This window comes from Coffea eugenioides, chromosome 11 (assembly GCF_003713205.1).
Source record: "Coffea eugenioides isolate CCC68of chromosome 11, Ceug_1.0, whole genome shotgun sequence".
NCBI classification, from domain to species: Eukaryota; Viridiplantae; Streptophyta; class Magnoliopsida; order Gentianales; family Rubiaceae; genus Coffea; species Coffea eugenioides.
The window spans coordinates 17,084,970-17,098,451 of record NC_040045.1 but is presented as its reverse complement, the minus strand read 5'-3'; the positions used below and the strand labels follow the sequence as shown (position 1 = coordinate 17,098,451).

The window sequence follows — 13,482 nt, the reverse complement described above, 5'->3', positions numbered from 1 at the left end:
ACCCATTGTGTACTGTTCGTTCTTCCTTTTTGTTGCATTGTAATCCACTTGTCTAAATTTGAAAAGAGTGAAACATCAATGGTGCCTGTATAACCTCGTCAATAAGTTGTAACAGCTTACTAACTGCTTGTAACGTACATATGCAGCATTCTCAAGTTGGGATAACCACTTAATGTCTCGTTCAAAATGTACAGTTACACATCATTCATCAACCTCATTTTGGGGGGAGGCGACGTCAACGCGTAGTTGCAATCCCTGTGTGTTATTTCTTCCCTGAAATGCGTAACGATGGCAAATCAGCAAATATTATTAATAAAACATATGATTAATGATATACGATGTCCAAGTCTCCAATTAATAACATTACATAAATATGTGCTGTAACGATAAAAATTTGTCACCTGAGGTGATGGTGCAAATGCATGATATGCATCAACATCACAGTGTGTTGAAATTGCCCCACGCTCCTCCTACATTATATAATATAAGTAATCGACTGTCAACAAATCATTACCAGTGCCTATATTGCTCACTTATAAAGTTAAATTGGACTAGACATTATAACAAAAATGATATATCAGACCATTAAGACATCTCTGACGGAGTTATGCTTGGAAAAAATAGAAAATCTGGGATGCATCCATTCTGTAGGGACACTTGCAGGAGGCCCCTGATTAGCGAAACGGTGGACCTTGAAATAATAAAAAATAATACGTTATTAAAGCGAGCATACATTAATTACATAATTTGCATGATTTGACAGCCTTCGGGAGCTCACCGTTACAATTAAAGAAAAAAAGGTAGCTCTATTACATGAACAAGAAGGTTTTATTTTAACTACTAAATGTATGCATACCGTTTGATTTTCATCGATATCGGGAGCAACAGCATTTGGAGGGCCATTCACTGTCTGACTCATTGAATGCGTCTACAAGTTTCGTATGGGCAAAATCATTGTATAACACAAATAAAATACGTATATCAGGAGGGATGACGGCCGTAACAACATTATCACATAATGTAACATCAATGTAACTATTTAGGCTGTTAGAAACATCCAGATAAAAGCAAGAGTCATGTCCATTTTATACTAACCGAAACAGAGTCAGTAGATGAACGGCATCCCATAAACATGTATTCCTCAAATGAAACCGATGTCGGCTCCGATTCTGAGACCTACAGTATTGACACGGTAATAATATTATTTCATAATGAATGTTACCTAAACTTTAGTTAATAGTATAACAATAACTTAATTTTAGCATAAATGTTTCCCAAGTACCAAATTTTGATCCATACCGTAGTCTGTGTAGTCCTTGATAATCTAGATTTTCTTTTTACTCTGTCAAATTTATCGACCCAACTTCGCATCACTCTACTTTTCTTCCCACAGCCTCGTTTTTTAATGCCTCTTGCGACTACTGCCTCCCCCATTTCATTTACAATTTCAATTTTATCTCGTTCCTCCATATTCAGATTTTTTTGATTTTGCAAAGGTTGCTCTTCACTTTCTGAGAGGAGGAGCTCAACTCTCTTTGACAAATCGGATATGACAGTGATTGCTACTTTGCTGGTGTCCTCCGACATTGCTGCTCGAGTTGCGACCTTAATCATGGCTGGAGCGAGCTCCCGATAACGAGTTGAAATCATGACTTTAGGATCAGTCACAACTTCCTGTCCTCGCCGATCAAAACAGTCTCCAGCCCGAGCTCTTTTTGTCCATCGCCTCTTAATGTATTCAAGAGGAATTATTTTTATGCCCACGGTATCAAACACCTTCAACGCGTGCCCACATAAAATGCCTTCATTCTCGTATTTTTTGCAACTGCAACGTACACTTAGATCATTCCGATTGAATACTACTGTTCTTTCAGGTCCTCCATCATACCTCATGACCGTAAACTCCACAAACATCGCTGCATCTTGTTGTCTCAATATAACCATAGCTGTTGACTCACCATATTCATTTTGGAATGCAACAAATACGGTTGGTGAATACGTCTCTGATGCATGCACAAGCATAGGTGTTTGTCTTAACCCTACCATGGGGAGCTTTTGCCTCATTTCATATTCTGCGATCAGTTCATTATATCTCTTTTCATCAACCACCCGATTGAAATGTCTAAAGAACTGCACAAGGTCATGATCCAGTTTCAAATGATTTTTAATTGCTGCATTTAGGCTTTCGCTGAGTTGGGTGCTTCGCATTCCCGCGGTCCATCTTTCTTTCATCATGCACCTTGCCCATTTATCACGAATTTTGTACAACCCTGAGAGCCATTCATTATTTTCAAGATTGTGTTTCTTCACCATCGCCTCCCACACCCTATTGAATTGTTCCACTTCTTCAAACTCATACATGCAGGCACCAAACATGTATGGAAGATCACTATTTTTCTTGTAGTGATTGCCAAGATGTTTCATAAAATTACGCCTTATGTGAAACGTACATAGACCGTGAAATGTTTCAGGCATGACAATTGAAAGAGCGGCTGTCATGGCGTGATCTTGGTCGGTTAGTATGGTACTTGGATGTTTTCCGCACATTGCTTCTAAAAATGTACCAAACACCCATTTGAAAGAATCTATCGTCTCATCATACATAAGGGCAGCACCGAATATCACAATTTGCCTATGCTGGTTAAAACCCACAAATACTCCAAGTGGCCGGTATTCTTTATTTGTTTTGTAGGTTGTGTCGAATGTGACTACGTCTCCAAAAAAGTTGTAGTCAATTAACATTCCTGCATCAGCCCAAAAGATATTCGTTATCTGCTCTTCACAGTCCAGCTGTACGGCATGAAAAAAGGATGGATTCTCGAGTGTTTGCTCTTGAAAATAATTCAGCATGCTACCTGCTTCTCCATATTTCAAGCTCCTTTCCCGTCTCGTTCGAAGATATCGTTTAAGATCATCCCGAGTATATCCCACATTACCCATTCCACCTGCTTCCGTTCCCATAAGCTCATGGCTCTGTTTCAATGAAAGCCCAGCATCCTCGCTTATTTCAGCTTGGAATCCTTGAGCCACACTCACTTTTCTTTGTGATGGCATCATGTGAGCACATTGAGCAATGTGCAACTCATGATTATGCTCTAAGACAAGGTCATGCACACGGTACTTCATTGTCCCTCTAAACAACACGATAACCATCTTAGCTCCACACCCTGTTTTCATCGGCGCTCGTGTCCTCTTTGGCATCACATCACCTTCGTACTTGCGTTTCACACCTTCCTTGCAGCAACTATATCTCCTAGACGTGGTCACGCCGTCTTTATCTTTATTCAGATAGTCTTTACGTACACTGAAACCCATTTTAAAGGCATACTTGTTGTAAAACTTGTACGCATCCTCTTCACTGTTGAACTCCATTCCTAATTCAGGGGTCCCATTTTCTGCCAATTTGCTGTAATCCATTACTTCTACTCCTGCCAATTATGCATCAAACACCCTAATTTGCAACATTTCATGAATAGTATGTACATAAACGACAATATAAATGTATATTACCATTTATAATGTGTTATGAATCACACATTACTCGTATACCAAATCCTATTATTACGCTTATCAATATGATTAATGATTCACATCACCTTACTTTTACTCTAAGACAACGACATTATCTATGTACAAATACAACTCCATGTACACTAACTTATACGGACTGTAATGTATTGGTCACACGATGTAAGTCTATTTTAACTGTATGTACATCCACGCTGGTGATTATATTTTGATTCTAGATTCTTTAACTTACTGGACCTTATGTCATTCGTTAATGACAACCGCATAAACCAACTCCACATTTTCTACTTTTTCTACATTTTGAGGGCCAAACAAGTACTTTCTACTCATTGTAATATATTTCTTACATCATGTAATTGACTTACAACACAAGGTTCACCCATTTATTATTCACATATGTGTCTTTTCCTCTGTTTCACCTCATTCAACTCTGCGCCTCTATTTTATACACACTGTATGGTTAGGAGAGGGGCAAACTAATATTGCTCCATGAGCATGGACCAATTACTAGATGCACAATAATTCATATCAATTGTAATACGGTGGCTATAACATGTAACTAATTTACAACAAGATGTATATTCATTCACTTGTTAAATGTGACTTTGTTTCTCTCATCTTTCCCTAATTCTAGTCGATGGTTTACTTGAATACATAACCCTACTTTCTACTCATTGTAATATATTTCTTACATCATGTAATTGACTTACAACACAAGGTTCACCCATTTATTATTCACATATGTGTCTTTTCCTCTGCTTCACCTCATTCAACTCTACGCCTCCATTTTATACACACTATATGGTCAGGAGAGGGGCAAACTAATATTGCTCCATGAGCATGGACCAATTACTAGATGCACAATGATTCATATCAATTGTAATACGGTGGCTATAACATGTAACTAATTTACAACAGGATGTATATTCATTCACTTGTTAAATGTGACTTTATTTCTCTCATCTTTCCCTAATTCCAGTCGACAGTTTACTTGAATACATAACCCTAGGTCTTCCAAAAACTACTATCCCATTATAGTCCATCACTGAAAAGCTGAATGCTCACACACACACAGATACGGTACACACATACAAATACAGTACAACTTCACTATTCTTCTATCATTTTCATATTATGTCTTCAGTGACTCTAATTTCAGCCTTCCTTTAACAGATGTGCATTTGGGTGATAAATTATTGGTCACAATTACTGACATGGTTCAGTCATGTTACCTTGGTCTGCTAATACGCTTCACGTTTCACCGAAGTCGGAGACGTAGCTGCTTCTGCTATTAAGTTGAAGGACAAAATCTGGTTTCGTGAGATGCTGAATTTCCTCTATTTGCTTCTACCTTACCCAATTGGAGACCACAACTGCTTCTGCTATTCAGTTTTACGGATAAACTTTGGCTTCATCTCTGTTTGCTTCTTCCATGCCGCCTGCCTCTCCACCCACTTTTCTGTCAATTGCTACCTTCATCAGAGTAGACTACACCCACTTCACCTAGAAACACCTAGTAGGTTGAATCCCACCTGAACTTCAGCTTTCTGCTTTCAGTGAGTGGTTGGTCAGAGTAGATTACCTTCACAAGCACATGAAAACGCTTCCCTCAGTTTTGTTTTCTGCGGCTAATTCAAAATTTCAACTTGAATTTCAAAAACCAATTCTCTTCCGTTTGCTCCGTCTGCTCCCGTTTAGAAGTCAACATTTTTTTATTTGGAACGGCATCGTTTTTGTGCCCTGCTTCAGCCTTGCTGACTTGGCTCATTTGTCTCCTCACGTTTTTTATTGTGAGGAGACCGTTCAGGAGCGGTCGTCTGAGGACCGCTCCTGCCCCGTATCCCTATTTATGAGCATTCCACTCCGAATCACTACATTTATGTAAAATACATAAATGTTTGTAACTAAAATTGAAAAAGTGTTACACTAATATTTTTACAAAAGGGAAACTAGTAAATTTTGTATTTACCAAATTTTAAATATGTGAAAGTAAAAAAGTTTTTGCCCATAACATACCAGCTCTTTATGAATTTTTTGCATTACATCAACAAAATATTAACTATTTATGGATATTTTACTGTGAATCATTATATTTAGGTAAAATACATAAATGTCTGTAACTAAAATTGAAACAGTATTATACTTAGATTTTTACGAAAGGAAAACTGGTAGATTTTGCATTTTACAAATTTTAAATATGTGAAAGTAAAAAAGATTGCGCCCATAACGTACCAGCACTTTATGAAAATTTTAAGCATTACATGAACAAAATACAAGCTATTTATGGGCATTTTACTCTGAATCACTATATTTATGTAAACTACATAAATGTTTGTAACTAAAATTGAAAAAGTGTTACACCTATATTTTTACAAAAGAGAAACAGGTAAAATTTGTATTTAACATAAATTAAATATGTTAAAGTAATATTAAAGGTGATTTTATTAGTTACTTAATTTGTTGGTAAGAAACAAGGTTTCTTTTACAAAATTTTTTTATTGGATTTTTTCAAATAATTAGGATATAAAGGTAAATTTTCACAATCTTTTGTTAGCAATAGACTCCAATTTTCTCCTAGGCAATGACGAAACCAATATTTTTTCCTTGGAGGAAGGGCCAAAATGATTGACAAATAAAATTATTTTAATATGTTATGTTCAAAATAATTTTCATCTATTTAAATATATGGCATCCTAAAATACCAAATATTAACTTTAATTATAAAGGTATGTCTATTTAATAAATATGTAGTATAGTCATAACTAAAATTAAGACAAGAAATAACATTTGATTAAATATCTTATAGGAAAAAATGCACTTTTCATCCTCAAAATTTGGATGGTTGACCAATTTCATTCTCAAAGTTTCACCCCAAACATATTGCATCCTCAAAGTTTCGTAATTTTGGCCAATTAAGGACAATTGACGGGAAATGAAGAATTGATCGTTAGAACCAACGATTTTACCCAACAAAAAATGGGTAAAATTGAATGGAGTCATTTTTAATGGAACAATTGCAACGGACAAAAAGCTCAATTCTTCTCCTTCTTCCCTCTGCCTTTCTGCAACCGCAAAATTTTTTTGTCAATCTCTGGAGTTTTAACGACCGTTATATAACTTTCAAAACAAATAAATTCATTCTAAATTTTTATTTGGGATTATTTCATAAACCAAATCGCGGTCACTTTCTGTAAAGTATCACTTTCCCATAAAAGACCAGCTCTTTATGACTTTCCTCCATTATAGGAACAGAGTACCCATTTTTTAATAACTAAATTTATTTATCGAATAAAATAAAAATAAATTCATTTTCTAATAAAAGACCAACTCTTTATGACTTACCTCCATTATAAGAACAGAGTACCTATTTTCTCATAAACAAATTTATTTATCAGATAAAACAAAAATAAATTCATTTTTTAATAAAAGACCAGCTCTTTATGACTTTTTCCCATTTTAAGATCAGAGTACCAATTTTTTCATAAACAAATTTATTTATCAGATAAAATAAAAATAAGCCCGTTTTTTAATAAAAGACCAGCTCTTTATGATTTTCCTCCATTATAAAAATAGAGTACTCATTTTGAAGGTAAAAAGGAATTTGTTTATCGGATAAAATAAAAATAAACTCATTTTTCAATAAAACACCAACTCTTTATGACCTTTCTTCATTATAAGAAAAGAGTGTCCATTTTATCATAAATAAATTTATGTAGCAAATTGTCATGGCCCTTATTCCTTCACATGTGTGTAGGGACGGTAATTGTCATGGATCGCTTACAACTTATTCCCTCCAAACCTTTTCTTATAATGGAGTTTCTGATTTTATCCAAGTAATAAATTACTTCCGTGAAAAAAAAATAAAAACTTTATGGAGAAAAGTCACAAAGAGTTGGTGTTTTATTGGAAACCATCGACCCCTTACTAAAGACGATCAAATGCGATTAGATGATTTTCTTGCAAGAAAGTTGCCAAAAACAGTTTTGTGACTGTAGTTGCTACTTTTTTTCAACCATTTTTTTAGCAAGAGGTATCATTAATGTCAATATTGAGATATAGCAAAAATTTTATACGAAATAACAAACCAATTTGTCATTACAAATACAAAACGAGCAACAATATATTACAATCAATACTATCAACAGTACAAAGCACAAAGATACTCAAATCAAATCCTAATTAGGATTTAATATGTACAACCAAAATTGTCAGGAATAACAAATGCTAAGATAGACCATGTGCCGATATACAATGAGTATCATGTTTGCATTAATTGGCGAAATCCATAATCGAAGTAGCTTGTAAGAGCTTCATAGCCAGGTTTACTACAATCCACCATCAACCTACAGAGTCCAATGAAAAAAAAATTATTAAACAGAAATTTACATTGATAGTTAGATAAATTAAACCTGCATTAGCCTAATATATCAACTAGGACATTGATCCTTATATTGTTGCATGAAAAGAAATGAAAATGAGGGACTTTAAAAAAAATGCTAAGGATCACTTTTATTAACCACAAGTACAAAATGTGAACTGAATTTCAAACTACAAGTTGGTAGCATGTACTTAAGATGAAGAAATCATTATGACCCCAATTAACATGAAATCAATTGCAAAGTAACGCCAAGACTGTTTCCTTTAACACAAAAATCGTAAATGCATTCACCCATTGCAGTTCATTCAAAATTGAGAAGTAGCTAAGCAAGCGTAACATTCGAACTTAGAAAGCATGAAATGAACTTGAAAAAAGGAATTACATTTTACTGCCAACAAGGCTTCTAAGGTGCAAATAGCCAATGAGATCCTTTTTCTAATCTTTATTATTTTTGTCCAGTATGTTCACTTAAAAGAAAACTATATTCTATTTTCTAGATCTTTAGTTAAGAAATAAACAATAAAATTAAATCATCAAATAGCAAAAAAATCAAATGCATTAAAACTTGCACAAACATTCAGGAGGAGGAGAAGTTATCACCTAAGAGAATCACATGCAGTGCAATAAAAGCATTAGAATTAGCCCAAAGGAAGGGAAAAAATATGCTTCACGAATGGTCCTACAACACTGAAACATAAAACAATAGATAATGATGAAGCACCACAAACTAGTCCAAAGACAAGCAAAATCACCTACACCATCAATCCTAATCACCAATCGGAGTAGAAAATCATCCAAAATTTCAGTTAAGTCACTGAATAAATAAGGCTTCAATCTTAGAACATGTCATAATCAGTGTTTAGCATTCAAAAATTGTGTAAGATACAGGGGGTTTGGGACAATAAAAGGGGACAATTAGGGCTGGGCAACGAGAGGTACGGAGGAATGGAAGCGAGAGTGGTAAAGAGAGGAGATTGAACAATACAACAAAGCAGGGAAAAATCAAATCGTGGAAGGAAGAATTCTAGTATGAAAATATGTTGGAGACTACCTGAAATCTTAGATCTGAAATTTTGACGGGCAGTTTTCATTTTGCCTTCCAGTAAGACCCCTTTCTCTACTCCAACCGAGATGCCCATTCATTCTAATCCACTGAAGTAGATGTTTACAATTTCAAAAAGTTTATCTTGCGATTGTTAAATTGACCAAAAATGCAAGAAAAAGGCAATTGACAAAACAGAGATGAAAATAACATATCTACTTAAAAAACCTACACCATCGCTTTTCCTTGAAGTTTGCCATTGCATCGGAAGGGTCTTTAAAGTGTGTCCATGATTGTATAAATTTAGATCTGGGTGCTAGAGAGGAAGAGGGGAACCATATGTCTACGGAAAACTGAAAATTGATAGAAAGGGAAAGAGAAATAGAAGGAGAAAGGTGCAGAGGAGGTTGCGATTGAACTTTCGAGGGCTCTGATCTGAGAACAATATTTGAAAAAGTAGCCCTGCAAGTATGGAAGGCTTGGAATTCATGTGGTGCTACGCTTGACAAGTGCTGTGCCGGGAATGGTTAAAAAATTTTCAATGCACGGCTCTGCTAAAAATTGCAAGGGACCAAAATTTTGAAATTTTCACAAAAAAACACCCATGATTTTCCACCAATAACATGAAACTTTGGCCCACTCGAATCAGTATTTGGAGGGAAGCTTTTCCGCACTCATTTTGGCTCCAATTTTTGATGAGGCATTATTGTCCTTTTCCTTGCTACAAGTCTCTTAATAGTGTCAAGCTTTCTACTTCTTGCTAAAGTTGTTGTCGTTAATACCCTTTTTGTTTTAGTAAACGGAGGAAAGTTATAAAGAACTAGTGTTTTATTGAAAAATATATTTTTTTTCATTCGATTAATAAATTTATTTATGAAAAAATGGGTACTCTGTTCTTATAATAGAGAAAAACTATAAAGAGTTGGTATTTTATTGAAAAACGGGTTCATTTTTATTTTATTCGATAAATAATATTTTTTTTAGAAAAATGGGTACTATATTCTTATCATGGAGGAAAGTCATAAAGAACTGATTTTTATTGAAAAAAAGAGTTTATTTTTATTTTATTCGATAAACAAATTTATTTATGGCAAAATGGATACTCTTTTCTTATAAGGAAGGAAAGCCATAAAGAACTGATGTTTTATTGAGAAACAAGTTCATTTTTATTTTTTCGATAAATAATTTTTTATCTGATAAATAAATTTATTTATGGCAAAATAGGTACACGGTTCTTATAATAGAGGAAAGGCATAAAGAGTTAGGATTTTATTGAAAAAAGGATTTATTTTTATTTTATCCAATAAATAATTTTTTTTAGAAAAATGGGTACTCTGTTCTTATAATGGAAGAAAGTCATAAAGAGTTCATTTTTTTTATTGAAAAATGAATTTATTATAATTTTATTCCAACCAACTGTGACCCATTTTCCCACTAACCTAAGTTAGACGGACTAAATCATTGAGTTTGTTAACCACATTCAAAATTAACACAGAAGTAGCTGACTCAAATCACTCAAGCCTTTATGACTTATACTAAATCAATACTAGGAAGCTTATTTGAAATAACAATAAAATATTTTATAAATGATTAAAACTTAGTACATTAGTTAGTAAGTACTCGTAACATACTTGTATAATATATGATTATATGTATAATTTAATATTCTTTTGTACTTATATATTTTAAAATATTCTGTGAAAAATATTTTGACCTTTCACATAACCTTAGAAAATAATAAAATTTTATCGTATTATAAAATAATAATTTTATCTTATTATATTCATAGGTGTTAAACTATAAAAATTGTGATATAGAAACAAGTGATATTCTACATGTAACTAGGAAGATTTGTTGTTATTGTTATTCAAACTTTCAAACTTTTTAAAAATTGAAAATGATTACAAACTTGCTTTTCTACAATTAGTATAATTTGTTAATTAGCCAAAATTCTAGCAAAAGGCAAGCAAATGCAACTTGTAATCAATCCATTCTGATGCATGTAAAAATAAGGTAGCATTGTGCAAATAAATAAAAAAATTCACTTTATATAGTTCATTGTGACAACCAGGCTTATTCCCACATTTGTTTGAATTTTGATTACAATGGATATAACCTATTCCCTCCAAACCCCAAATTTTGAATTACAACATTCAACCAAAACATGCCCAAACTCTCAGGCTCGGTCATACAAGGACAACTAGTGTGAATATCCATACTACGCACGGTGCTTACATTATTAAAATAAATTAAAAGATTATACCATTTTAATTTGAAAAAAGTTAAAAAAATTATACCAACATAATTAAAATTTAAGATTTGACTAACAATAGTTCAAAATATGACAAAAACTGTAAATCATTCAAGAATTGTGTTTTTGCGAAAGATGAATCCTAAAATGATAATAATAATTTATATTAGAAAATGAATGATATTTGGATAGAAATAAATGTAATTGCATGTTTTATTTGATTTTCAAATGAAATACTTACCAATATTATGCATTCGGTTTGATAATCTTGTACAAAGGCGCGAATATTTTTTACACCAATCAACTTTTAGTATGAAAATTAATATTGGTGGTTTAATTAATTCTATTGAATTTTGAAGAATTCGTACTACAAAAAAAGTTCAGCAAGACTTGTATTTTTTTGAAGTGAACTTGCTGAATCTTTTTAAAATATTTCATTGGGATCACTATGGTGTGGGATTCGCTTTGTGATTAGTTATTTTTTTTCTTTGTAATCTTACAGGTTTGAAATTAAGATGCTGTTGAAATCAATAATGGAACCAATGGGGGCTAATGGAGGTCATAGCCCTCCTCCCCAAGTTTTAAAAATTTTAAATTATATAAATATTTGTGTAAAATAAAACTGGTCCTCCAAATTTATTATAATTTTAGTTTATATTATGAGAATATATAAGTATATATATGTACGTGTATGCGTGAAATAACTACATTTGGGTGGGATCACCATAGTGTAAAATTCATTTTGTGATAAGTTATTTTCTCTTTTGTAATCTTGCAGGTTTGGAACTAAGACGCTATTGAAATGTGTTTGGATAGAGTGTTATTTAAAATATTATTTGAAATAATTATGATAGCACTTTTTGTGATATGATGTATGTGAGATAAAAAAATGGATTGAAAAATGTGTTTATAATATAAGCAAAATATTATTTGAAAAAATCTGCTATCCAAACACTTCCAAACTAATAGGGGCTAATCGGGGCCATAGGTCCCTTCTTTTCAAAGTTTTAAAAATTTTAATTCATATTGTGTAAATATTTGTGTAAAAAAAAATTAGCCCTTCTAATTTTTTATAATTTTAGTTTATATTATGAATATATATATGTATATATATGTATGCGTGTGTGTGTGTGTGTGAATTAACTACCTTTGAATTAATTTTTTATTAAAATTTTTTTATTTTTTAATCCCTTTATAATTTGTGAATGATTGTGAGAGTAAAATATATTATGACAATAAGATACGTTGAATTGTGAAAATTGTAATTTAAACAGGCTACTAAATTTTGGATATTTGACTTTCGTAGTTGCGAATTTCTTAAATTAACGGTTAGTTATTACTATCAGTGATATGATAAGTGTCAGTAATAAATGTGAGATGTGAATTGAAATTTGCAGATATCATTTTACAGGGGTGGTTATTATCTGTTAGTTAAAGTTTAGGAGTTTGAATTTTACGGGGTAGTGAAAAAAACGTGCGGGAAATGTGGGAAAAATATGAGCATAATTATAGGATTTGTAGGAGCGGTTACACGATTAGTTAAGAGATAAACATTTTTTAATTATAAAAATGTAAAATTCTATTAAAATAGCATTCAAACTTTTGACAATTTTGGAAGCTCCCTATCCAAAACCCCCTCAGCAATACATATAGATATACTAAATGATAGTTATGGTAGCGAAATAGTTTTTACCTAATATAACATGTTGTTGCACCTTTAGCGATCATTTGATTTATTGTTGGACCTATTCACCTAAATAGAATAACACCTAAAATCATAGAAGTAAGGGTTTGTTTGGATTGTAAATTATTAGAGATATTTTTTACTGTAGCACTTTTTGTGATGTGATGTATGTGAGATAAAAAGGTAATTGGAAAGATAAAAAGGTGTGTTGAAAATTGTAATAATAATGTAAGCAAATATATTTTGGCAAATAAATCGCAATCCAAACAAACCCAAAGTTTCCTATCTAAAATAGTAAGTTAAGCCTAATAGATTAGTAACTTTTATACCTCAAAAGGTAAATTGGAATAAATATTAAAATTAATTTTTAAATAAGTAGATTACTACTTTATATCCCAAAGTTACTTTTAAAAGAGTAAGTTTAGTTCAAATAATATTAAGTTTTTATACATAAATAGTAATTCTTACTAATAAATAGAAATGTATAAAAGTATTTATCAAAAAAAGTATAAGAACGGAGTACCCATTTTCCTTAAATAAATATTTATTTATCTGACAACATTATATTGAAATGCATTTTTCGATAATAAAACCAGTTC

The 13,482-nt window shown here is 32.4% G+C and overlaps 1 protein-coding gene across 1 annotated transcript; it reads right to left on the bottom strand.

Annotated features, from left to right (window-relative positions):
• Window positions 1-201: 201 nt before the first annotated feature.
• On the bottom strand, window positions 202-3,417 carry LOC113752012 (protein FAR1-RELATED SEQUENCE 5-like). The gene is made up of 6 exons (XM_027296155.1): window positions 1,300-3,417; window positions 1,096-1,176; window positions 857-928; window positions 584-691; window positions 402-470; window positions 202-273 (listed from the first exon to the last, which is right to left on the bottom strand). The coding sequence occupies exons 1-6, from the start codon at window positions 3,415-3,417 to the stop codon at window positions 202-204; spliced, it is 2,520 nt and encodes an 839-aa protein (XP_027151956.1).
• Window positions 3,418-13,482: the final 10,065 nt, after the last annotated feature.